Raw genomic sequence first — 25,354 nt, 5'->3', positions numbered from 1 at the left:
GATAGATAGATAGATAGATAGATAAAGGCAGAATGAGAGAGAGAGAGAACTAGTGAGATAGAGAAAGGTAGAAAGGTTGAGATAAATCAAGAGATAGGAAAGAATTAGGGAGATAGAGAGGGGGAATTATAATTATAATTAGTCACCCCGAGTCCTTGGAAAGGGGCAGCATACAAATCTAATTAATAATAATAATAATAATAATAATAATAATAATAATAATTCCTAATAATCGAAAAGGAAAGGCTGCCCTACAAACCCAGCAGGCTCGGCTAGGTGGTCGCACTAAACCATCCTCTCCCAAAATTAAGCGGTTCTCGGAAGGGAGACCACCAAGAGATCTGGGTCTAGGCAGGTAGAGCAAATCCCCGAATAGGGCAATGTTAGCAACTCGTTCCCGCACACCACCACCACCCCAAAAAAACCAGCCACCGACGTGTCCCGGATAAGAACGAATCCCTCCCTCAGCGCGAGAGTTCTCTCCCATTTCGCCCCCAAACGGCACCTGAAAAGCCTCCGGGATCCGTCTGGCCGGGTCGGAGGCTCCAGCTGAGGAAGAGCAAATACCGGTCCATCACTGCCGCCGCCGCCGCAGTTAAACCTCCCGCGCCTCCCCTGCGAGACTTCCCGCCTCTGCTAACCCGCCCCTTCCGCTTCTCCGATAAGTCGCCGCTCTGGCCTCTCGTCTCCATGACCCAGGGGGCCCCGCTGCTTCCGCTCGTGCTATGTAAGAAGCAGCAATGGCGAGCTTCACTAAGTCTGCGCAGGTATTGGGTGACTTTGTGTCCGGCGGGGGTGGGAGATGGTCGGGATCTTTCTCGGGCAGGGCCGGCTTCCCAGGAAGCCGCCTATGGCAGAAGGAGCCATAAAAAAGATTGGCTGGAGGGCCGGGTGGAGGATGTTTCTAGGTGGCTTAAAACCATGTTTCTCAGCTTTAGCTGCTTTTTAAGAGGAATGGACTCCAACTCCCAGAATTCCTCGCCAACATGGCTGGCCGGGGGATTCTGGGAATTGAAGTCCGCATCTCATAAAAAAGGCCTCTGTTGAGAAACGGGCTTAATAAGATTTGTGGATTTTTACGACCCAGAATACAGGTTGCTGCCAATGTCCTAGGTATCAAGCTAGTATCTTCTTAAAATATATGATGTTTCGAATGGTGCAGTTTCTTGCAATTCTGCTGGTGTTACTGTGGGAAGCTACAATATTATTATTATTATTATTATTATTATTATTATTATTATTATTATTATTATTTTTCATTAAACAAAACTCAGTCAACTGAACATTTAAAAATGTGTCACGAATACCACATTATCATTATTGTTATTATTACTACTACTATTATTCTCTTTTATTCATTAAATATGAAATTCAGTCAACTGAATATTTAACAATGTGTCGTAAATATTATTATTATTATTATGACTATTACTATTATTATTCTCTTTTATTCATTAAATATGAAACTCAATCAACTGAATATTTAAAAATGTGTCACAAATATTATTATTATTATTAGTAGTAGTAGTAGTAGTAGTAGTAGTAGTAGTATATTACAGCAATACTATTTAACTGTCACCGGTTTCAGGAACACCTATTATCTACTAAGGAAAGATACAGAATTGATATTTCACAAAGTTAGGTCCATTTATCTTCAGTTATCCAGATAGGATGTCATCTATCTATCTACCTACCTACCTACCTACCTACTTACTTACTTACTTACTTACATCCAAGGTTGTATGTTGCCATTTATTTTATGCATCTATTATTTCTTTAAGCAATGGGCTACATTTGCTCGAACCTGGTACCTTTTAGACGGATGGATGCAACCGCCAGGGAAACTTGCAGTCCTTGCAAGTACCCGACTGGAGGGAAAGCATAAGCCGATATATCATGCATTGAGTAAGTTTTGTTCTAGATTGAAAGAAATGTACGACATCAGCACTGATTTATTTTCCTGTTCTAAATTGGGGAGGGAGAGTGGATAAGCAAAGCTGGAACTACATCTACTGAGTACCTTATTTTTCAGACTATAAGATGCATAGGTGTATAAGACACACCAAGATTTCGAAAAGGTAAGTAAGAAAAAGATTTTTTCCTCCCCAGTCCCCAGGAGCATTTTTCACCCATTTTTTGCAAAAAATGGGGCACACAGAGGGTTTGCGAGACCTACCGTGTTTCCCCGATAGTAAGACCCCCCCCCGATTGTAAGACATATGGGGGGTTTCAGGGGGGTCGGCTAATATAAGCCATACCCCGAAAGTAAGACATATGTCTTACTTTCGGGGAAACACGGTACTAAAAGCAAGGGAGGCGTTGAAGCAGTTCGCGGCGCCCTGGCGGCGGTTCCCTCCGCTTTGACGGCGCTGGTCCGCTCGCTCGTCCCCGCAATTGACCCATTTCCCCGACACGCGTCTGGAGGGGAGGAGCCGCTCTGCGCTGTTGGGCAGCCCTGCCTGCCGGAAAGGAGGCGGGCGAAGGAGGGCGCAGCTCCGCCCGCCCGCTAGGCTCGCTTCTACAACTTCGGACCAGCGCCGTCTTTCGCCTCGCATTTCCGGGTTGGCGAACCTGGATTGTTTTTCCTGCGAGCGCTGGTCCCCGCTAAGCCTTCTGCGCCTGACTCGGCGAGGCGAGAGGGAAGAAGGAGAAGCGCAAGTGGATGCGGAGCGAAGGACGGATAAATGCCTCCCGGGCGCTCCGCATCCGCAACCTTGGAATTTTTAAAGAAGAGATTGGATGACAATTTGTCTGAAGGGCCTAAGCAGGGGGTTGGACTAGAACAGTGTTTTTCAACCAGTGTGCCGTGGCACACTAGTGTGCCGCGAGACATGGTCAGGTGTGCCGCGAAGCTCAGACAGAGAAAGAAAGCGAGAGAGAGAGAAAGAAAGCAAGAGAGAGAAAGAGTGAGAGAGAAAGAGAACAAGAGAGAGAGAAAGAAAGCAAGAGAGAGAGAAAGAGAACAAGAAAAAGAAAGCAAGAGAGAAAGAAAGCAAGAGAGAGAAAGAGAAAGAGAGGGAGGGAAGGAGAGAGAGAGAAAGACATAGAGGGAGGTAGGGAGGGAGAGAGAAAGAGCAAAAAAGAGGAAGGAAGGAAGAGAAAGAAAAAGGGATGGAGAGAGAAAGAAAGAAAGATGAAGGGAGAGAAAGAGGGAGGGAGAGAGAAATAGAGCGAAAGGGAGGAAGAGAGAGAGGGAATTTTTTTTGTCCAAACTTTTTTTAGCCCCCCCCTCCCGCTCAATGTGCCCCAGGGTTTCGTAAATGTAAAAAATGTGCCGCGGCTCAAGAAAGGTTGAAAATCACTGGACTAGAAGACCTCCAAGGTCCCTTCCAACTCTGTTATTCTATTCTAATACATATACAATCAGATCTTTTGATTAGAGATAATCTTATTAATGGAGAAATATTTTTTTAAAAAATAGGTGACATTGGGGATCATGTTGTCATCATCAATACAAGGCACATTGCTTTTTCTGGCAACAAATGGGAGCAGAAAGTGTATTCATCACATACTGGGTAAGTTTTCCATAAGTCTATAAAATGAATGTTTCCAAAACATTTACCTTTGACATTGCTTTTATGATTCCAAATACATGAGTTTCTACTTTTAACAACATCTTATTCAGCGATCATTTGTATCAGGAAGAGGGAGATTGTGATCGCGCTGTATAGAGCGCTGGTGAGACCACATTTGGAATACTGTGTCCAGTTCTGGAGACTTCACCTACAAAAAGATATTGATAAAATTGAACGGGTCCAAAGACGGGCTACAAGAATGGTGGAAGGTCTTAAGCATAAAACGTATCAGGCAGGACTTAATGAACCCAATCTGTATAGTCTGGAGCAGTGATTTTCAACCTTTTTTGAGCCGTGGCACCTTTTTTACATTTACAAAATCCTGGGGCACACCACCAACCAAAATGACACCCTAAGACACTCTCCTCTCTTTTTCCATCCGTCTCCCCACCCCTTGTGTGTGTGTGTGTGTGTATACACACACTCTTGAACCATTTCCAAAAACAGGTGACGGCTGGGTTTTTTTTCTCTCTTATTCTTTGGGTGCTTTTTATCATATGCTTTAAATCAAGAGTCACTTCTCTCTCTCTTTTGTTTCTATTTTTTTCCTCTCATTCTCTGTCTCAATCATTTTCTCATTTCTCTTTTTTCCTCCCCTTTTTGCTCATTTCTCTCTCTCCCTTCCTCTCCTTTTCTCTCTCTCTCTCTCTCTTGCTTTCTTTCTCTTTCTCTCTCTTGCTTTCTTTCTCTCTCTCTCACTCTCTTTCTCTCTCAGCAAAAAGTTGCGAGACTGGAACCTGAGCTTCCTTCTTCGCGGCACACCTGACCATGTCTCGCGGCACACTACTGTGCCACGGCACACTGGTTGAAAAGCACTGGTCTGGAGGACAGAAGGAAAAGGGGGGACATGATCGAAACATTTAAATATGTTAAAGGGTTAAATAAGGTCCAGGAGGGAAGTGTTTTTAATAGGAAAATGAACAAGGGGACACAACCTGAGGTTAGTTGGGGGAAAGATCAGAAGCAACGTGAGAAGATATTACTTTACTGAAAGTAGTAGATGCTTGGAACAAACTTCCAGCAGACGTTGTTGGTAAATCCACAGTAACTGATTTTAAACATGCCTGGGATAACCATATATCCACCCTAAGATAAAATACAGGAAATAGTATAAGGGCAGACGAGATGGACCAGGAGGTCTTTTCCTGCCGTCAATCTTCTATGTTTCTATGTTTACGCTAATCCTCATACTTGTGTCCACTGCAGAATCCCTGTGGCCATTTGATTGTGATCTGGGTGCCTAGCACCCAAATTGCAATCACAATATTTGCAGTGTCCCAGGGTCATGTGACCAGAATTTACAACTTTTCCCGCTGGCTTCTGAAAGCAAAGTCAGCGGGGAAGTCAATAGCAAGTTACAAGTTGTGGTTATGTGAGGTCCTTGCTTAACACAGGAATTTGGATTATTGGAACTGCCCTAGATAAGCAGGACGTTATATGGCTTTTTGACTATATCACTAACTAATAGCTAGATACCCGTGCTTCGCTACAAAATTTTGTTATCAGGCTTGATAAATTGACAGTTAAAGCTTGAAAATGTATGTAGAATGTGTAACTCCTTAGCATCAGAGCGTTAATATAAGGCAACTGGCAGTTGGAACAGAGTTCTTTTCAGGTGGGGAGAGGAGTAGAATGTCTAAGCTCTTAGCCCGCAAGCCGGATGAATCATGGGCTGGCCATGCCCACACGTGGTTTAGCAAAGGAGTAGATCAGAGCATAGTAATATCAAGTAACTGGCAGTTAGAACAGAGTTCTTTTCAGGTCGGGATGGGGAGTAGAATTTCTAACTCCTTAGCATCAGAACAATTTAATATAATAATGTACAGTGATACCTCTACTTAAGAACGCCCCTACTTAAGAACTTTTCTAGATAAGAACCGGGTGTTCAAGATTTTTTTGCTTCTACTTAAGAACCTGAGCCTGGAAAAATTTACCAGGAAATTTGAGCCGGGGTGGCGCAGCAGGTAGGGTGCTGTACTGCAAGCCACTGAAGCTGACTGTAGATCTGTAGGTCAGTAGTTCAAATCTCATCACGGGCTCAAGGTTGACTCAGCCTTCCATCCTTCTGAGGTGCCCTCACAATCTGAGGACTCAGATTGTGGGGGCAATATGCTGGCTCTGTTAAAAAAGTGCTATTGCTAACATGTTGTAAGCCGCCCTGAGTCTAAGGAGAAGGGCGGCATAAAAATCAAACAAGCAAGCAAGCAAGCAAATAAATAAATAAACAAATAAATAAATAAATAAATAAATAAATTTGAGAGCGGCACGAAGGGCCGGTTAGTTTCCTGCCATTCTCACTTTAATTCCGGCCATCTCGGGCTTTTCTGGGCTGCCAGAGGAGCCTTTCAGTGGTGCTTAAGGAGGCTTTGGCAGTTCAGAGCAAACGAAGCATTTTCCTTTCTCTGCGCGCTTGGAGAGGGCCCAGAGAAAAGAAACGCTCCCTTCACTCTGGACAGCGACTGTCCTCCTCCTCTTCTTCCTCTTCCTTCTCCCACCCAAATTCTGAGTTTTTATTTCTTTCCTAATGGGTTTGCACGCATTATTTGCTTTTACATTGATTCCTATGGGGAAAATTGCTTCTACTTACAAACTTTTCTATTTAAGAACCTGGTCACTGAACGAATTAAGTTCTTAAGTAGAGGCACCACGGTACTGGCTAAGGAAGGGGAAACAGAGGCAAGAAGAAGCTTAAACTGTTAATCAAATCTGGAAGAATGTGCTCAAGGAAGATAGGCTGAGGTTATTGTTTTCAAGTGCTTTTTATTGGCCACATTCTTAGGCACATTCACTTTTGCCTGTTTTTAAATGGACTTTGGCTGTCCTTTTTGTATCATAGATACCCTGGTGGCTTCAAGCAACTTACAGCTGGTGAACTTCATAGAAAAGATCCAACAGCGGTAAGTGCCAGCCTTTTATCCATCTGTGTCTGTCTGTCTGTCTGTCTGTCTGTCTGTCTGTCTGTCTGTCTGTCTGTCTGTTTGTTTGTTTATCTATCTATCTATCTATCTACCTACCTACCTACCTACCTACCTACCCATCTATCTATCTATCTATCTATCTATCTAATTTGTATGCCGCCCGTCTCCGTAGACTCGGGGCGGCTCACAGCAGTGATTGAAACAATGTACAATGCAAATCTAATAATACAAAGTTAAAAACCCGTAATTTAAAAAATATGCACACAACACACCCTACATAAATTATATAGGCCTGGGGAAGATATTTCAATTCCCCCATGCCTGACATGGGTTTACGAAAGGCAAGGAGGGTGGGGGCAATTCTGATCTCTGGGGGGAGTTGGTTTCAGAGGGCCGGGGCCACCACAGAGAAGGCTCTTCCCCTGGGTCCCGCCAAATGACATTGTTTAGTCGACGGGACTCGGAGAAGGCCCACTCTGTGGGACCTAACCGGTTGCTGGGATTCGTGCGGCAGAAGGCGATCCCGGAGATATTCTGGTCATTTGCTGACTTTCTCTGCATAGGTTTCTGTCAGGAAATTGTTCGGTGAACAATTCACCTGTTTTATAGTTGCATTTCTAACCCCGTATACACCACTCAAAAAAATAAAGGGAACACTCAAAGAAACATAGAAACATAGAAGACTGACGGCAGAAAAAGACCTCATGATCCATCTAGTCTGCCCTTATACTATTTTTTGTATTTTATCTTAGGATGGATCTATGTTTATCCCAGGCATGTTTAAATTCAGTTACTGTGGATTTACCAACCACGTCTGCTAGAAGTTTGTTCCAAGCATCTACTACTCTTTCAGTAAAATAATATTTTCTCATGTTGCTTCTGATCTTTCCCCCAACTAACTTCAGATTGTGTCCCCTTGTTCTTGTGTTCACTTTCCTATTAAAAACACTTCCCTCCTGGACCTTATTTAACCCTTTAACATATTTAAATGTTCCGATCATGTCCCCCCTTTTCCTTCTGTCCCCCAGACTATACAGATTGAGTTCATTAAGTCTTTCCTGATACGTTTTATGCTTCAGACCTTCCACTATCCTAGATCTGAATGAATGAAATATTCTCATTGAATACTTTGTTCTGTACAAAGTTGAAGGTGCACAACAGTCTGTGAAATGGATTGTCAATCAGCGTTGTTTCCCAAGTGGACAGTTTGATTTCACAGAAGTTTGATTTACTTGGAGTTATGTTGTGTTGTTTAAATGTTCCATTTATTTTTTTGAACAGTGTATTTGTCTTCTGCCTTAAATGACTCGACTTATTCCTTACTGCCATTGACAGTTTTTTTGATCTAATCACTAGGCCAGTGATGGCGAGCCTATGGCACAGGTGCCATTGGTGGCACGCAGAGCCATATCTGCTGGCACGCAAGCCGTTGCCCTAACTCAGCTCCAACATGCATGTGTGTGCCAGCCAGCTGATTTTTGGCTCACACAGAGACTCTGGGAGGGCGTTTTTGGCTTCCAGAGAATCTCCGGGAAGGATAGGGAAAGGCGTTTTCACCCTTCCCAGCTCCAGGGAAGCCTTTGGAACCTGGGGAGGGCGAAACACGAGCCTACTGGGCCCACCGGAAGTTTGGAAACAGGCCGTTTCCAGCCTCTCGGGGGTGGGGGAAGCTGTTTTCACCCTCCCCAGGCATTGAATTATGGGTGTAGGCACTCACACATGCACAATAGCATGCACGCATGCTCTTTCAGCACACAAGGAAAAAAAAGGTTCGCCATCACTGGACTAGAAGACCTCCAAGGTCCCTTCCAACTGTTGGTCTCTTATGGCTGCCAAAATATGTGAAATCCGATTCTGCCCCCCTTGCTACAGAGAATTCTACAGCAAGCACACTTAGTTGATGCATAGTATTCTTGCTAAATATTTGAATGGCCATGTTGCTTATGTTGTTAATATTAGTCTAGTTCTGGGGTCAGTAACTCGTGGCTCTTTCATCCCTCTACTGCGGCTCCCTGTCACTCAAAACTTGTGTCACAACTGCCTGTGTGCGATACCCACTGACATGCTTCCTATGCTATAATACAGACCTGATTATTTGGATAGTTAATCTACAATGAAACAGATTATGACCGGCATGGTAGGTGGAATTCAAAAAGGCTATTTGATTTCTATTAACTTTAAAAGATGTATTATAAAGAATTATTTCTTTTCTAGCCAGCTACTTGCTTGATATGTTGGTGTTACTATCTAGTTAAGTGGTTGGGTGGCTGCCATCATGTGGTATGTTGAACAGTTCATAATCATAACTTGTTGAAATAAGTTGCTACTTTTTTTGGTTAGTACAGTCCCTATAAAAATTTTCAGTTTTATAGGTAGTCCTCATTTAGTGACTTTAACTGGGACTGTCAAATCCTTTGCTAAGTGACATGGTCACTAAACAAAACATCACACGACCTCAACAAACCTGTCACTTCCCATTCAGCCGTTATATGAGTCACTGTGGGTCATTAAGCAAGGCATGACTGCAAGTTGCAATTTTATTTTCCGTTGATTCTGTTTGTAGGAAGCCAGTTATATTGTGACCATTGTACATACCTGCCAGTTGCAAAGCATTCAAAAGTCGATCGTATGACCACATGGATGTTAAGATGGTCATAAAGTTACTTTTTCAGCATTGCCATAATGTTAAACAAGCACTAAAACACTGCAGTTGTTAAGCAAGATCTACAGTGGTACTTCTACCTAAGAGCGCCTCTATTTATGAACTTTTCTAGATAAGAACTGGGTGTTCAAGATTTTTTTGCCTCTTCTCAAGAAACATTTTCCACCCAAGCCCCCAAAACTGTAACTGGAAAAGACAGGGAGAAAGCTCTGTGGGGCCTCTCCTGGGAGGAAACAGGGCTGGAAAAGGCGGGGAGAAGCCTCTGTGGGGCCTCTCTAGGAATCTCTGGGAGGAAACAGGGCCTCCACCCTCCCTGTGGTTTCCCCAATTGCACACATTATTTGCTTTTACATTGATTCCTATGGGAAAAATTGCTTCTTCTTACAAATTTTTCTACTTAGGAATCTGGTCACCAAACGAATTAAATTCATAAGTAAAGGTACCCCTTTATTTTCTTAAATGTTACTAGTGTTGAACACCAGAGGGCAGCATAAACCAGTAAGACTTTAGTTTGGGGGAAATTCACTTAGCTCCTATAAACAAACCACATTTTATTTCGAACTAAGTACTATGAGAGACATCATAGGTAGTGAATTCAGAGTGAACCCTCCCAGATTAATTGAGTAAGCTTGAAGTATTTTTAGCTGGAACCTTAGGATGATGGAGGAGTATTTTCACTTATTTCAAATGTACAATTCATTAAGTCTTTCCTGATACGTTTTATACTTGACCTTCTTGTAGCCCGTCTTTGGACCCGTTCAATTTTGTCAATATCTTTTTGTAGGTGAGGTCTCCAGAACTGAACACAGTACTCCAAATGTGGTCTCACCAGTGCTCTATATGCTCACCCATTTTGAGACTGTCAGAAATCATTACCCCTAAATCCTTCTCTTCTGAGAAGGCGGTCTCGGAGATATTCTGGTCCGATGCCATGAAGGGCTTTATAGGTCATAACCAACACTTTGAATTGTAACTGGAAACTGATTGGCAACCAATGCAGACTGTAGAGTGTTGGTGTAACATGGGCAATGGGTGAAAACTAAACAAAGAGAGAAGTAACTTAGAATTAAGGAGAAATTTCCTGATAGTTAGAACAATTAATCAGTGGAACAGCTTGCCTCCAGAAGTTGTGAATGCTCCAACACTGGAAGTTTTTAAGACTATGTTGGATAACCATCTGTCTGAAGTAGTGTAGGGTTTCCACCCTAATCAGGGGGTTGGACTAGAAGACCTCCAAGGTCTTTTCCAACTCTGTTGTTGTTGCCAAAATATACGGAAACCTAGAGTGAGGATTGCCAAACAAAATCTTAACGTTATGATGGAAGTGGAAAGCGTGCTAGCAAAATGTGTATATTAGTCAAACAAACATGCGGTAATGTTGACTTTCAAATGTTACGGTTTTATATGCCTAAGCATTATTTGCAACTAAAACAGCCTTGTTTAGAGTTTAAATAGATTTATAATAAAATGAAAGTCTCTATCCAGCCATTCGGGGAATGTTTGGGGCAAGGCGTAGGCTGAGGAATGTATCTGCCACCCGGTGGAATCCCTTACAGCAGTGTTTCCCAACCTTGGCCACTTGAAGATATTTGGACTTCAACTCCCAGAATTCCCCAGCCAGCGAATGCTGGCTGGGGAATTCTGGGAGTTGAAGTCCAGATATCTTCAAGTGGCCAAGGTTGGGAAATATTGCCTTACAGAATTAGTCTCGGACTTTTATGTGCAGTCCTCGACATGCAATCACAATTGAGCCCAAAATTGGATGTTGCTAAGTGAATAGGTGTTATATGAATTTCGCCCCATTTTACGACCTTTCTTGCTACAGTTGTTAAATGAATCACTGCAGTTGTAAGTTAGTAGCACAACGGTTACATGAATCTGGTTTCCCCGTTGACTTGGTTTGTCAGAAGATCACAAAAGGGAATCACATGATCCTGGGACACTACAACCATCATAAATGATAAGACGGAGTGGCTGTGGGTCTTGCCTCCCAAGGACAATTCCATCTGTCCGTCCATCACCCTGGGGGGGGGGGAATTATTGACCCCCTCGGAGAGGGTTCGCAACTTGGGCGTCCTCCTCGATCCACAGCTCACATTAGAGAAACATCTTTCAGCTGTGGCGAGGGGGACATTCGCCTGGTGCACCAATTGCAGCCCTATTTGGACCGGGAGTCACTGCTCACAGTCACTCATGCCCTCATCACCTCGAGGCTCAACTACTGTAACGCTCTCTACATGGGGCTACCTTTGAAAAGTGTTCGGAAACTCCAGATCATGCAGAATGCAGCTGCGAGAGCAATCATGGGCTTTCCCAAATATGTCCATGTTATTCCAACACTCCGCAATCTGCATTGGTTGCCGATCCGGTCACAATTCAAAGTGTTGGTCATCACCTATAAAGCCCTCCATGGCACCGGACCAGGGTATCTACGAGACCGCCTTCTGCCGCACAAATCCCAACAACTGGTTAAGTCCCACAGAGTTGGTCTCCTCCGGATCCCGTCAACTAAACAATGTCGTTTGGCGGGACCCAGAGGAAGAGCTTTCTCTGTGGCGGCTCCGACCCTCTGAAATCAGCTCCCTCCAGAGATTAGAACTGCCCCCACCCTCCTTGCCTTTCGTAAACTCCTTAAAACCCACCTCTGTCATCAAACATCTCCCCCTGCCTATGTAGTTATTTGCGTATGATGACTGTATGTATGTTTCTTATATATTGGGGTTTCTTGTTTTTTAGACTTTTTAAATGTATTATTGTTATTTTAGAGTTTAACTATTAGATTTGTCATTATATATTGTTTTTATCATTGCTGTGAGCCGCCCCGAGTCTACGGAGAGGGACGGCATACAAATCTAATTAATAATAATAATAATAATAATAATAATAATAATAATTATTATTATTATTATTATTATTATGAATCAGTTGCCAAATGTCTTAATTTTGATCAATAGCATAGCATTATAGCATTTAGACCCTTGGTTCTCAACTTGGGGGTCAGGACTTCTGGAGGCCTGCAACAATCTGGGTCCTCATTTTACCCACCTTGGAAAGGATAGAAGGCTGAGTCAACCATGAGCTGGTGGTGAGATTTGAACTGTTCTTGGTCTTGGAATTTGAAGCTATTAATTAATTTTTTGCAAAAGCCCTTTACTTTGAATCGGTATGTGGACATCACAAATTCTTTTACTTAGGCTGTAATTTAAGGAACAACTTTTTAATCCATAATCCTTAGACGATTATGTGTAAATATCTTAAAATCTGTGAATGCTGAGTTAATAACGTCACTAATCTTATTTTCTCTAGTAATGTGGCCCTTTCAGAAGAAGGAATTCAATAAAGATGCTGGAATTAAGTTACTTGCCAGTTAGGAATGTACAGGATGAAAGAAAAGATGCTGATACATAATGGGGGTTTTGACGCCTGTGGGAAGGGATTAAATGTAAATGGAAAATCAACAGGAACAGGGCATTTATTGTTGTCTCACTATTTATCTGCTCTTTGGGAGGCCAAGGAAATTAAGACTAGAATATCAGGCACTTTGGATTCAGTTCCAAAAGAGAGTCTTCTGACCTTAGGAATAGCATGAACATGACATGTGCTTGTCCCTCTTAAAATCCACTGTGTCTTTTTTCCTGAAACTGTGTGGCTCTGCTTCTCAGCTTCACTGCTATTTATTTATTAAGTTCCAATACTGCCCATTTCACTGAAACAATTCTAGGAGGCTTACAATTTAATTTTTAAAAAAATTAAAGTGCTAAAAATAAAAAAAGCCCTACCTGGCATAGAACCAGGTAATGACAGGACCGCATCCTGCCACATACCTCTCAGTGGCTGGTTAAGGCCCACAGAGTTGGCCTTCTCAGGGTTCCTTCAGCTAGACAGTGCCGGCTGGCGGGACCGTGTGGGAGGGCCTTCTCTGTGGTGGCTCCAGCTCTGTGGAACCAACATCCGTCCAAGATCCGCATGATCCCCACCCTCCTGGCTTTCCGGAAGTTCATAAAAACATCGCTTTTCCAGCAGGCCTGGAACCGGTGAATAGTTCCATCTTCTCCTGGCCGTATGGATGAATGTTCCATAATTGTTTTATTGCTGTTTTTATGTTGCTGAATGGATGTATGTTTTAAATGAAGGGTTTTGTAATTGTTTTTAATTGTTTTACATTGCTGTTTTTATTGTCTCATATTGTTGTTAACAGCCCAGGGTCCGTGTGGAGTTGGGTGGCATACAAGTCGCAGGGATAGATGGATGGATGGAGTAGATGGGATGGACGGACGGACGGACGGACGGACAGACAGATAGATAGATAGATAGATAGATATTCAATTTTCAATTCAATTTATTAGATTTGTATGCCACCCCTCTCCGAAGACTCGGGGCGACTCACAACAATAATAAAAACAATATTCCAGTGAAAACAAATCTAATATTAAAAAGCACATAAAACCCTATCATATTTAAAAAAGCAAACAACATATACATACCCAAACATAAATATAAAAAAGCTGTGGGAAAGGTGTCTCAACTCCCCCATGCCTGGCGGTATAGGTGGGTCTTGAATAATTTATGAAAGACAAGGAGTGTGGGGGCAGTTCTAATCTCCGGGGGGAGTTGATTCCAGAGGGCCGGGGCTGCCACAGAGAAGGCTCTTCCCCTGGGGCCTGCCAAACGACATTGTTTGGTCGACGGGACCCGGAGAAGGCCAACTCTGTGGGACCTTATTGGTTGCTGGGATTTGTGCGGTAGGCGGTTCCGGAGGTCCAATGGTCCAATGCCATGCAGGGCTTTAAAGGTCATAACCAACACTTTGAATTGTGACCGGAAGCTGATCGGCAGCCAATGCAGGCCATGGAGTATTGCAGAAACGTGGGCGAATCTAGGTAGCCCCACGATGGCTCTCGCGGCCGCGTTCTGCACGGTCTGAAGTTTCCGAACACTTTTCAGAGGTAGCCCCTTGTAGAGAGCGTTGCAGTAATCGAACCTCAAGGTGATGAGGGCATGAGCGACTGTGAGCAGTGACTCCCTGTCCAAATAGGGCCACAACTGGTGCACCAGGCGGACCTGGGCAAACGCCCTCCTTGCCACAGCCGAAAGATGATAGATAGATAGATAGATAGATAGATAGATAGATAGATAGATAGATAGATAGATAGATAGATAGATAGATAGATAGATAGATAGATAGATAGATAGATTTTCCCAGCTCTTACTGGCTTGCAAGCTCATAGAAACATAGAAACATAGAAGTCTGACGGCAGAAAAGGACCCCATGGTCCATCTAGTCTGCCCTTATACTATTTTCTGTATTTTATCTTAGGATGGATATATGTTTATCCCAGGCATGTTTAAATTCAGTTACTGTGGATTTATCTACCACGTCTGCTGGAAGTTTGTTCCAAGGATCTACTACTCTTTCAGTAAAATAATATTTTCTCATGTTGCTTTTGATCTTTCCCCCAACTAACCTCAGATTGTGTCCCCTTGTTCTTGTGTTCACTTTCCTATTAAAAACACTTCCCTCCTGGACCTTATTTAACCCTTTAATATATTTAAATGTTTCGATCATGTCCCCCCTTTTCCTTCTGTCCTCCAGACTATACAGATTGAGGTCATTAAGTCTTTCCTGATACGTTTTATGCTTAAGACCTTCCACCATTCTTGTAGCCCGTCTTTGGACCCGTTCAATTTTGTCAATATCTTTTTGTAGGTGAGGTCTCCAGAACTGAACACAGTATTCCAAATGTGGTCTCACCAGCATTCTATATAGCGGGATCATAATCTCCCTCTTCCTGCTTGTTATACCTCTAGCTATGCAGCCAAGCATCCAAGCAGCCAAGCTCTTTCATTGTTACTCTCTCTGAATAAGGTTTTTTTAAAAAACCCTAACCAGGGGATAAAATAATGTGCTGAAGCTGACCAGACTAAGGATATCTGGTAAGCTGATTCTGTTTCCTATTTTCCTCCCCCAAAACTAAGGTGCGTCTAAAATACGGTATATGTGTTTTGAAAAAAGTAGGCTTTTCAATTAACTGGATCCCATTTTTCCATTAATTTTTAATTCCTTATAGTTAAGAATGCATCTTCAGATCCATCCAGATTATTGTGGAAAATGGGACAAGTTAGTTCTTCCATTTGATGTTCCAACTATGATAAATGTTACATGGATGTATTTATATATTAGCTTTGTAAGACTTAATTTAACTGTAATCAGTGTGGTTTTTTCCCCCCTACAGGACTAACTGTTGTACAACTTCCTTTTTACCAAACTTGTCCAAACTTTGTATTTTAATATACTGTACTTTTGGCTGTTCAGCATTTAGATTATTTCACGTTTTCCGAGAGGGCTGGCAGCCCAAGTAGTTCTCATGCTCTCCAGGGCTTTTGGGTCTGACCCATCCCCTCCCCAGAACAGCCTCGGCTCTCTACAATTTGGAAAGCTTCATCCCCATGATACTCCTCAAAGGCAAATCTTATGTACGAGCCAAGATAAAGGCAGATAAAAAAGGAGAAACAGAGATTTCTTTGCAGCAAGAAAACCACACACAACTACTTTTCTAAAAAGTCAGGAATCTCTGGTTTTGAGATAAGAATTCTGTAGGGCTCGTATCATTTTCAATACAGTAGAACAGTGTTTCCCAACCTTGGCAACTTGAAGATATTTGGACTTCAACTCCCAGAATTCTGGGAGTTGAAGTCCAGATATCTTCAAGTTGCCAAGGTTGGGAAACACTGCAGTAGAATCTCAGGTCACAAATATTTCTGACCACAACCAAATAGGGTTCCAACCAAAAAAAAAAAATCACAATTGTATTTCTGTGCATGTGTGCCTGACCCATAGAAATAGCAAAGAACTGGAGAAATGTACATTACTGACATTATAGTTTAATGTTAACAGTTTAATGTTTAATGTTTCCAAATGTAAAATAATGCACTTGGGGAAAAGGAATCCTCAATCTGAGTATTGTATTGGCAGTTCTGTGTTAGCAAAAACTTCAGAAGAGAAGGATTTAGGGGTAGTGATTTCTGACAGTCTCAAAATGGGTGAACAGTGCAGTCAGGCGGTAGGGAAAGCAAGTAGGATGCTTGGCTGCATAGCTAGAGGTATAACAAGCAGGAAGAGGGAGATTATGATCCCGCTATATAGAGTGCTGGTAAGACCACATTTGGAATACTGTGTTCAGTTCTGGAGACCTCGCCTACAAAAAGATATTGACAAAATTGAACGGGTCCAAAGTTGGGCTACAAGAATGGTGGAAGGTTTTAAGCATAAAACGTATCAGGAAAGACTTCATGAACTCAATCTGTATAGTCTGGAGGACAGAAGGAAAAGGGGGGACATGATCGAAACATTAAAATATGTTAAAGGGTTAAATAAGGTCCAGGAGGGAAGTGTTTTTAATAGGAAAGTGAACACAAGAACAAGGGGACACAATCTGAAGTTAGTTGGGGGAAAGATCAAAAGCAACATGAGAAAATATTATTTTACTGAAAGAGTCGTAGATCCTTGGAACAAACTTCCAGCAGACGTGGTTGATAAATCCACAGTAACTGAATTTAAACATGCCTGGGATAAACATACTGTATATCCATCCTAAGATAAAATACAGAAAATAGTATAAGGGCAGACTAGATGGATCATGAGGTCTTTTTCTGCCGTCAGTCTTCTGTTTCTATATTAATCCCAGAAAGTTTTCTTAAATGTAGAATAGAATAGAATAGAATTCTATTTTAAAGATTATTTTTTTAAAAAGGAATTTATCTTTGGTACATATGCTCTCCGTGTACATAAAAAGAAAATATTGTATAACTTTGGTTACACATAAAGCCGCAGTACAACCGCTGGTGTTATAAGCCGTAGAAATGTATAGGAGAAAGAACTATCTAGGTAACAGTTCGGGGGGGGGGATGTTATATGTTTTGTTGTGGAGTTCTTTCGTTTTGTCTCCTTTAAGACATTTTATAGCAAATTTAAATAAATATGTAAGTATGTATTATGTAATATCTTATTTTAATGTGTACATCTTTATGCATGGGCTGATGAATCCATGGTGATTTATTTATTGCAGTTTTTCTTCCTTACAGAAGCATCTATTCTGAAATAAGATAGCTAAAGATATCTTCTATGTTATATAGAAAGATCTATCCCACTATAGAGCCTTTCATATATTTTGAACTTAATTTGAAACCTTGCATTGGTTGTCAATCAGTTTTCGGTCACAATTCAAAGTGTTGGTAATGACCTATAAAGCCCTACATGGCATTGGACCAGAATACCTACGGGACCGCTTTCTGCCGCACGAATCCCAGCGGCCGATTAGGTCCCACAGAGTTGGCCTTCTCCGAACCCGTTGACTAAATAATGTCATCTAGCGGGACCTAGGGGAAGAGCCTTCTCTGTGGCGGCCCCAGCCCTCTGGAATCAACTCCCCCCAGAGATCTGAATTGCCCCCACCCTCCTTGCCTTCCGCAAGATGCTTAAGACCCATTTATGCCACCAAGCATGGGGGGATTAAGTCCCTCCTCCCTACCTTCTGATTCAAGCATTTGTGAATGGTGTGATTGTGCTGACCTGTCTGTTTTTTTAGTAATTATGGGTTTTAATTTAGTTTCTTATCATTGGATTTGTATTTTATTGTATTGCTTTTGCTGTTGTGAGCCGCTCCGAGTCCTCGGAAAGTGGCGGCATACAAATCTAATAAAGTATTATTATTATTATTATTATTATTATTATTATTATTATTATTGATAAATGCATATTCTAAAATGATTGATCTATACATTATATAATTCACCTTCCTCTGCTGCTACTGTTTATGCTTCTTTTTCTTCTCCTCCTCCTCCTCCTCTTCCTCTTCCCTTTTCCTTCTTCATCCTTCTATTTTATGTATCACTTCCACTAGATATGGTATATGTCCTATTGAGATCCTGAAGAACAGAATTTTCAGTTATCCTTGCTTGTCTTTTCTTAGTAGCCCAGTACTTTCAATTCTAGTTTTCTCCATCCATAGTCTTCCAGATGTGTGGATTTAAATCCCCTAAATTCTTTGCATAGGTTATGTTGATTGGAGAATTGTGGAAGTCAAACTAGGTCCTTCTGGAGTTTACCAATATCAGGGAAAAGTTGATGTGTAGATAAGTACTGAGCTAAAGGTGTTCGTAAATCTGATTGAGTATAAAACAACTTTTGTGTAAGACAAGCTCTTCACATTTCAGTTGCAAGCAACTTAAGGAGAGTTCTCCTTTTTATTATGCTTGTGTTCATTGCAATTTTTTTTTGTAATTTTCTTACTTTGTGTCAAACTGCATTGCATTATACGTAAAATCTATATTTATTTTCCAGATTGTAAAGCTGGCTACCTATGGAATGCTCCCAAAAAACCTTCTCAGAAGAACTATGATGCAAAGGCTACATCTTTTTCCTGATAATGTATGTCAGTGGCTAATATTCTTATATAGGAATAACATAATTATTGTATCTTGCCTCCTTAGTCTTATAATTGAAAGAAATTAAATTTGAAAGATTCTGATTAGACAAAATACAATTTTGTACAGAAACTCGTGTTTATAACATTTTGGGGATTACATCCTTCCCCTGCCCTTCCCGAGGTCAAAAACATCCTCCCGGTGTATTTACTCGAGCTAAAAATCAACTGGCTGGTGCACATGTGCGCGCTGGAGCAAAGCTAGAGCAACTGCCTCCTGCCGCATGAGTCCCGGTGACCGGTGAGGTCCCACAGCGTCGGCCTTCTCCAGGTCCCATCAACTAGACAATGTCGCTTGGAGAAGAGCCTTCTCTGTGGTGGCTCCGGCCCTCTGGAATCAGCTCCCCCCAGAGATCCACACTGCCTACCCCCTCCTTGCCTTCTGCAAGAGTCTTAAGACTCATTTATGCCACCAGGCTTGGGGCCATTAGACTTATTTATTTATTTATTTATTTATTTATTTATTTATTTATTTATCAGATTTGTATGCCGCCCCTCTCCGTAGACTCGGGACAGCTAACAACAACAATAAGACAATGTAAACAAATCTAATATTTAAGTTAATTTAAAAACCCCAATTTAAGAAACCAATCATACATACAGACATACCATGCATAACTTTTATAAGCCTAGGGGGAAGGGAAAGTCTCAATTCCCCCATGCCTGACGACAGAGGTGGGTTTTAAGGAGCTTACGAAAGTCAAGGAAGGTGGGGGCAACTCTGATATCTGGGGGGAGTTGGTTCCAAAGGGTCGGGGCCGCCACAGAGAAGGCTCTTCCCCTGGGTCCCGCCAAATGACATTGTTTAGTTGACGGGACCCAGAGAAGGCCAACTCTGTGAGACAAAGCTGGTCGCTGGGATTCGTGCGGCAGAAGGCCCCTGGCCAAACAAATGTAGTGTATGTTTGTTGTGTGAATGGTATTGACTGAATTTTAATACCATTAGGATTTTAGATTAATTTTTTAAATACGATACTTTATTGTTTGTATATGTTGCAAGCCGCCCTGAGTCCTCAAAGAGGGACAGCATATAAATCCAATGAACGAATGAATGAATGAATGAATGGCTTGCATGCTGGAAGATATGGCTACATGTGCCACCTGTGCCATAGGCTCTTCATCACGGATCTAGAGCAAGGGTGTCAAGCTGGAGGCCCAGGGGCTGGATGTGTCACATGCAGGGCAAAAGAGATGAAGACAATCCCATAGATAGTCTGGTCCTAAGCCATGTAAGGCTTTATAGGTGATATCTAGTGATAACCTTGAATTGTCACCAAAGACCAATTGGCAGCCAGTGAAGCGCATGGAGCATAGGTGTTATGTGGATGTACCTAGGTATACCCATGACAACTCACGCAGCTGCGTTCTGGACTAACTATCTCTTGTACCACTAAGAGATACAAAAAAGGGAATGCAGCTCTACCTACAAACACCTCTACTTGCAAACTTTTCTAGATAAGAACCGGGTGTTCAAGATTTTTTTGCCTCTTCTCAAGAACTATTTTCCACTTGCAAACGCAAGCCTCCGAAACTGTAACCGGAAAAGGCGGGAGAAGCCTCCGTGGGGCCTCTCTAGGAATCTCCTGGGAGGAAACAGGGCCAGAAAAGGCGGGGGGAAGCCTTTGTGGGGCCTCTCTAGGAATCTCCTGGGAGGAAACAGTGCCGGAAAAGGCGGGGAGAAGCCTCCGTGGGGCCTCTCTAGGAATCTCCTGGGAGGAAACAGGGCCTCCACCCTCCCTGTGGTTTCCCCAATCGCACGCATTATTTGCTTTTACATTGATTCCTGTGGGAAAAAATTGCTTCTTCTTACAAACGTTTCTATTTAAGAACCTGGTCACGGAACGAATTAAGTTCGTAAGTAGAGGTACCACTGTATACACTTCTTTTTTATCTATCTTTAAATAGCTATAATTGAACCCTCAGAGGTCCAGCCTTCTGAAGAACTGGATGAACGTTGATGGTTTTTGTATTTCTCCTTTTTTTAGGTTATTCCTGAGGACGTGCGTAAGAATCTGGTAGAGGAGCTTCCACAGCCCCGTATTGTGCCCAAGAAGCTAAATGAATATACCCAAGAGGAAATTGACGCTTTCCCAAAGATCTGGATTCCGTAAGTGTCTTATAAAAGAGTACCGTATTTTTCGCTCCATAAGACGCAGTTTTTTTCCTCCCAAAGTAGGATGAAAAATCAGCCCCGTCTTATGGAGCGAAGATGCAGGCAGGGAGGCGAACTTCCGCGCTTCAGGAGTCAGCTGGGAAGTGGCGCGGCTGTTTTAAAAGATTGCAGCCGGCCTGGGGGGCTTCCCAGCACCCCCCCGAACCCCCAACCCAGGTTCGGGGGGGAGCTGGGAAGCCCCCCAGGTCGGCTGCGATCTTTTAAAACAGCCGCGCCGCGTCCCAGCTGACTCCTGAAGCCAAAAGCCAAAGGCGAATCCCCATCGTACCCTAATTCCTATAGCAAACACGAAATAAATGAAAATCCATTTCGGTCTGTTCAAGTGACAGGATGACAGCCTGTTGTAATCCTCCAAAAGATTGAAAAGCTGGGTTCAGGCCATCTTTCTCTCTTGTAGCATGACTGAAAAAGCTATCACACCTTCAGATGTATATTGGCCTTTGCAATATTTTCTTGTGGGTTTCAGTTTATTAGAGAAAGAATAGTAGAAAGGAAAGGGTCAGTTCCAATACACTCATTGGCAGGGCAAGGTAAAGAAAACGCTTACTAGATATTTACATTTCCCTCCTCTAAAATCTAGGTGCGTCTTATCAGCAGGTGCGTCTTATAGAGCGAAAAATACGGTATTTGTGATACCTTCTGCAATGGACCCTTTTTTAAACAAATGTGAGCATACTGAATGCTGAAAAATTGAGGACTACCTGTATTTATAATTTTACACATATCTACATAACCATATGGCCATTTTAATTTTTCTCTGGTGTGCCAAAATGAAATATTCTGTCTTCCTCCAACACCAAGGGGCCCAGGATAAGCAGTGGTGATATAAAGGAATAAGGTTTTTTTGCAGGTAAAGCGTTTTGATGAGCTAAAATTAATGCATTTTCCTAACAGCATTGACTTGACTTTCTCCATGTACTACTTTATGAGAATATCAAGGTTAACATAAGGTGTGTCTTGCCTTGCAAAAATATTTCCTGCATTTGGTAATTACGATTCAACAAGTGAAACACTGCATTCAAGAGTCTATTCAGGCAGGTTTTAAAAAGAAAATTAAGGAAGCCTGAAAGATGCAGTGTCATTTTATCGCCAAACAGAATATGTGTCATCAGTTTATAATCACCACATTCCAATCTCCTTGGCTTTTTCATAGTTAATTTTCATTGCTCGGTGGTAAGTAAAATAGTAAATAATTCAAACAATGTCCTAGTTTCTGAAAAGGATATTTATGATAGTATGAATTGTCAAACGTTGAGTGGTGCAGTGGCCTAGAGGTGGCGCCTTCGCCTCACTACTAGGAAGCTGTGAGTTCAATCCTACGTAGAGGCAAATATTTCTCTGCGCACGATGAGAATATATCTGCTCAATATGACTATTTATCCATCCAGGAAACACTCAGCTTTATTCAGTTGCCCAAACTCAACCCCACAATGGATTAGCAGTGGTTCTCAACCTTTCTAGTGCCGCGACCCCTTAATACAGTTCCTCGTGTTGTGGTGACCCCCAACCATAAGTTTAGCACCAATTCTCCCAACAGAGCTTTAACCTGATTGGCAGGAAGGTCAGAGGGATACTCCCACTGTAAGCGCCTAATTGGTCGGATTGTAAAAATATGTTCCAAGGTGCCAAAATAGAAGCTTTAGTTCCCAACTCCAGGGGAAATTTGTCTTTTCTCAGGGTCTTAGGCGACCCCGTGAAACGGTCGTTCGATCCCCAAAGGGGTCTCAGCCTCCAGGTTGAGAACCACTGGATTATGGGGTCATTAAAAGAAGATGAGGATGTACAGTGATACCTCGTCTTGCAAACGCCTCGTCATGCAAAATTTTCGAGATACAAATCCGGGGTTTAAGATTTTTTTGCCTCTTCTTACAAACTATTTTCACCTTACAAACCCACTGCTGCCACTGGGATGCCCCGCCTCCGGACTTCCGTTGCCAGCGAAGCACCCGTTTTTGCGCTGCTGGGATTCGCCTGAGGCTCCTCTCCATAACCCCACCTCCGGACTTCCGTGTTTTTGTGATGCTGCAGGGGAATCCCAGCAGGGGAATCCCAGCAGCGCAAAAACGGGTGCTTCGCTGGCAACAGAAGTCCGGAGGTGGGGTTTCCCAGCGAGGGGAGCCTCAGTGAAATCGCAGCATCACAAAAACACAGAGGTCCGGAGGTGGGGTTTCGAGGACTTCGGTGTTTTTGCGATGCTGCGATTTCACTGATGCTCCCTTCACTGGGAAAACCCACCTCCGGACTTCCGTTGCCAGCGAAGTGTTCGTTTTTGCCATGCTGGGACTCCCCTGCTGGGATTCTCCTGCAGCATCGCAAAAACACAGAAGTCCAGAGGTGGGGTTTCCCATGGAGAGGAGCCTCAGGGGAATCCCAGCAGCACAAAAACGGGTGCTTTGGCTGGCAAAAGGGATGAATTTTGGGCTTGCACGCATTAATCGCTTTTCCATTGATTCCTATGGGAAACATTGTTTCATCTTACAAACTTTTCACCTTAAGAACCTCATCCTGGAACCAATTAAGTTTGTAAGACAAGGTATCACTGTGCTTCGTGGGTATATTCTCTTCTAAGGCTTGTATTGTAACCATAATTAAGGGGATACATAGTTGTGCTTCAAATTAGTCAGGTTACCTTACTCACCAATATTTAAAACTTGCTTGATCCTTGAGTAGGAGCACATGAACTATTGATTTGTTCTATCTGGTTAAATTTTGGTATGAAAATCTAAATTCCCTCCACAGTATATCCTTTGGACATCTGTTTGGGGTTTTTTTTTCCTTTCCTTTGCAGATTAAAAAATATTGTACTCTCCAGTTAGATTTATTCCGTCAACATGGGAAATAACAGAATTATCTCTCATAAAAAATATGAATCCCATCTTCTGCACTATTCTACTCCATTGTAAAAGACAAAAAAAAATAGGAAGTTCATTTTGAACAAAAATGTGTTTCATAGCAACAGCCCATGTTATAAAAACAACATATAGAAAAGAAATAATTTAGTGGGAAATAGAGGATTACATCAGAAGATTAGAAGAGACATCCATAATTATTACTCACTATGTTCCAGGTGGAATCAAATTATTCCTCATGGATTTTTCGTTAAGATACTTGCTATTAAAGGAGTTTGCCTATTTTTTTTTCTGCCTTGGAAGAATACATCACATATTGTAGGTAGCTATATTGGGAACACAAAGTCTGTTTTGAAAAACAGTGCAGGGTATTTGAAACCCAATGACATTCTCATTGTTCCTTTTCCCATTAAGAAAAATTCCATGCCCACCATCCAATGCTAATCTGCCATTGAAATGTTAAGAGGACGATGTGGCGCACCGTTTTTGGTTTGCAGGCTAAAAGTGGTGTGCGCATGCTAGCATGCATGCACATGCCCACACCCATTCCCTCCCCCCATGCATGTGCATCCACCCCCCACGCTGCCCCCTGCGCATTGTCAGGATTAGATCTAATCCGATGTAATATCCCAATGCAGGAGAAAGGACGATAATCATTGTAATGACTATGATACCATGTTTCCCCAAAAATAAGACATACCCCGAAAGTAAGGCATGTCAGAGGTTTTGCAGAATTTGCTAATATAAGGCACCCCCCCGAAAATAAGGCGTAGTCAAGTTTACATACGGTACGGTGGAAAAAATACGGTACCATTCAAAGCTGTTCATAGTGGTACCGTAATAATGTGGCGTCCCCTGCTGGCCCCTTCCATCGCTTTGTACCATCCAGTACAGCAGACACAGTCTGCTGCTGTCTCACCGCCATTACAGTCTCCACTACAGTGCGTAGACTGTAGTTCCTCTGGTGGCCGGAAGCTGCAATAGCGGAAGTATACTGTTGTACCATATAAGTGCCGTCGTTTGTGTGTGTGGGTGCCATACTGACAGGTACCATACCGTAATCAGTTCAAATCTCATCACCGGCTCAAGGTTGATTCAGCCTTCTATCCTTCTGAGGTGGGTACAATGAAGACCCGGATTGTGGGACAATATGCTGGCTCTGTTTAAAAAAATGCTATTGCTAACATGTTGTAAGCCACCCTGAGTCTAAGGAGAAGGGCGGCATAAAAAAAAATTGAATAAATAAATAATTGTTCTAACTAGTAAGGAAATGTCTCCTTAGTTCTAGGCTGTTTCTCTCCTTGATTAGTTTCCACCCATAGCTTCTTGTTCTGCTTCTTTCCCTTATAAATTTCTATTATACAAAAGATCCCAATTAATGAGTTTTCATTCTTTTATTTACAGGCCTTCAGACTTTCGACGAACATAATAGGAAGAATGTAAACGAGTCAAAAAGAAGCATTGATAATGTCAGGAACCTCCCAGAATTTTACAGTATGGCTGTTTGAATAAGCGTTGGATTATCTGCTTTAAATTATTTTTTTATGTGTTACTGATTTTTAAAAAATCTTTATTGAGATGCAAAACCAAGGCTAGTTGGTATATTTTTCTTTTTGTTATATCCGCCTTTTTTGTGAGAGAGAGAGATCAATAAACAGCTGAAATAAATAAGTAATAAATCATTTTTCCTGAAAA

General features: G+C 42.3%; 2 protein-coding genes across 2 annotated transcripts in view; one reads left to right on the top strand and one right to left on the bottom strand.

Annotated features, from left to right (window-relative positions):
• MTBP (MDM2 binding protein) overlaps nt 1–727 on the bottom strand; it is a 46,444-nt gene extending 45,717 nt beyond the window's left edge. The window contains exon 1 of the mRNA XM_070748244.1: nt 506–727. Coding sequence (XP_070604345.1) covers nt 506–692 — 187 coding nt within the window. The 5' untranslated portion in view covers nt 693–727. The remainder of the gene's footprint in view (nt 1–505) is intronic.
• On the top strand, nt 661–25,354 carry MRPL13 (mitochondrial ribosomal protein L13). Its single transcript, XM_070748245.1, has 7 exons — nt 661–767; nt 1,782–1,905; nt 3,422–3,515; nt 6,412–6,472; nt 18,496–18,582; nt 20,623–20,744; nt 25,064–25,354. Exons 1-7 carry the CDS (start codon nt 741–743, stop codon nt 25,086–25,088), a joined length of 540 nt encoding a protein of 179 aa, XP_070604346.1. The 5' UTR covers nt 661–740; the 3' UTR covers nt 25,089–25,354.

This window comes from Erythrolamprus reginae, chromosome 3 (assembly GCF_031021105.1).
Source record: "Erythrolamprus reginae isolate rEryReg1 chromosome 3, rEryReg1.hap1, whole genome shotgun sequence".
In the NCBI taxonomy this organism is placed as follows: domain Eukaryota; kingdom Metazoa; phylum Chordata; class Lepidosauria; order Squamata; family Dipsadidae; genus Erythrolamprus; species Erythrolamprus reginae.
The sequence above is the reverse complement of the archived record's forward strand: the minus strand, read 5'-3'. Positions and strand labels throughout refer to the sequence as shown.

Coding starts and splice junctions, on each gene's coding strand:
- MRPL13 (XM_070748245.1), top strand. CDS start 741: ATGGCGAGCTTCACTAAGTCTGCGCAG. Junction 768..1,781: donor GCTTCACTAAGTCTGCGCAG/GTATTGGGTGAC, acceptor TATTTCTTTAAG/CAATGGGCTACATTTGCTCG. Junction 18,583..20,622: donor TACATCTTTTTCCTGATAAT/GTATGTCAGTGG, acceptor TCCTTTTTTTAG/GTTATTCCTGAGGACGTGCG.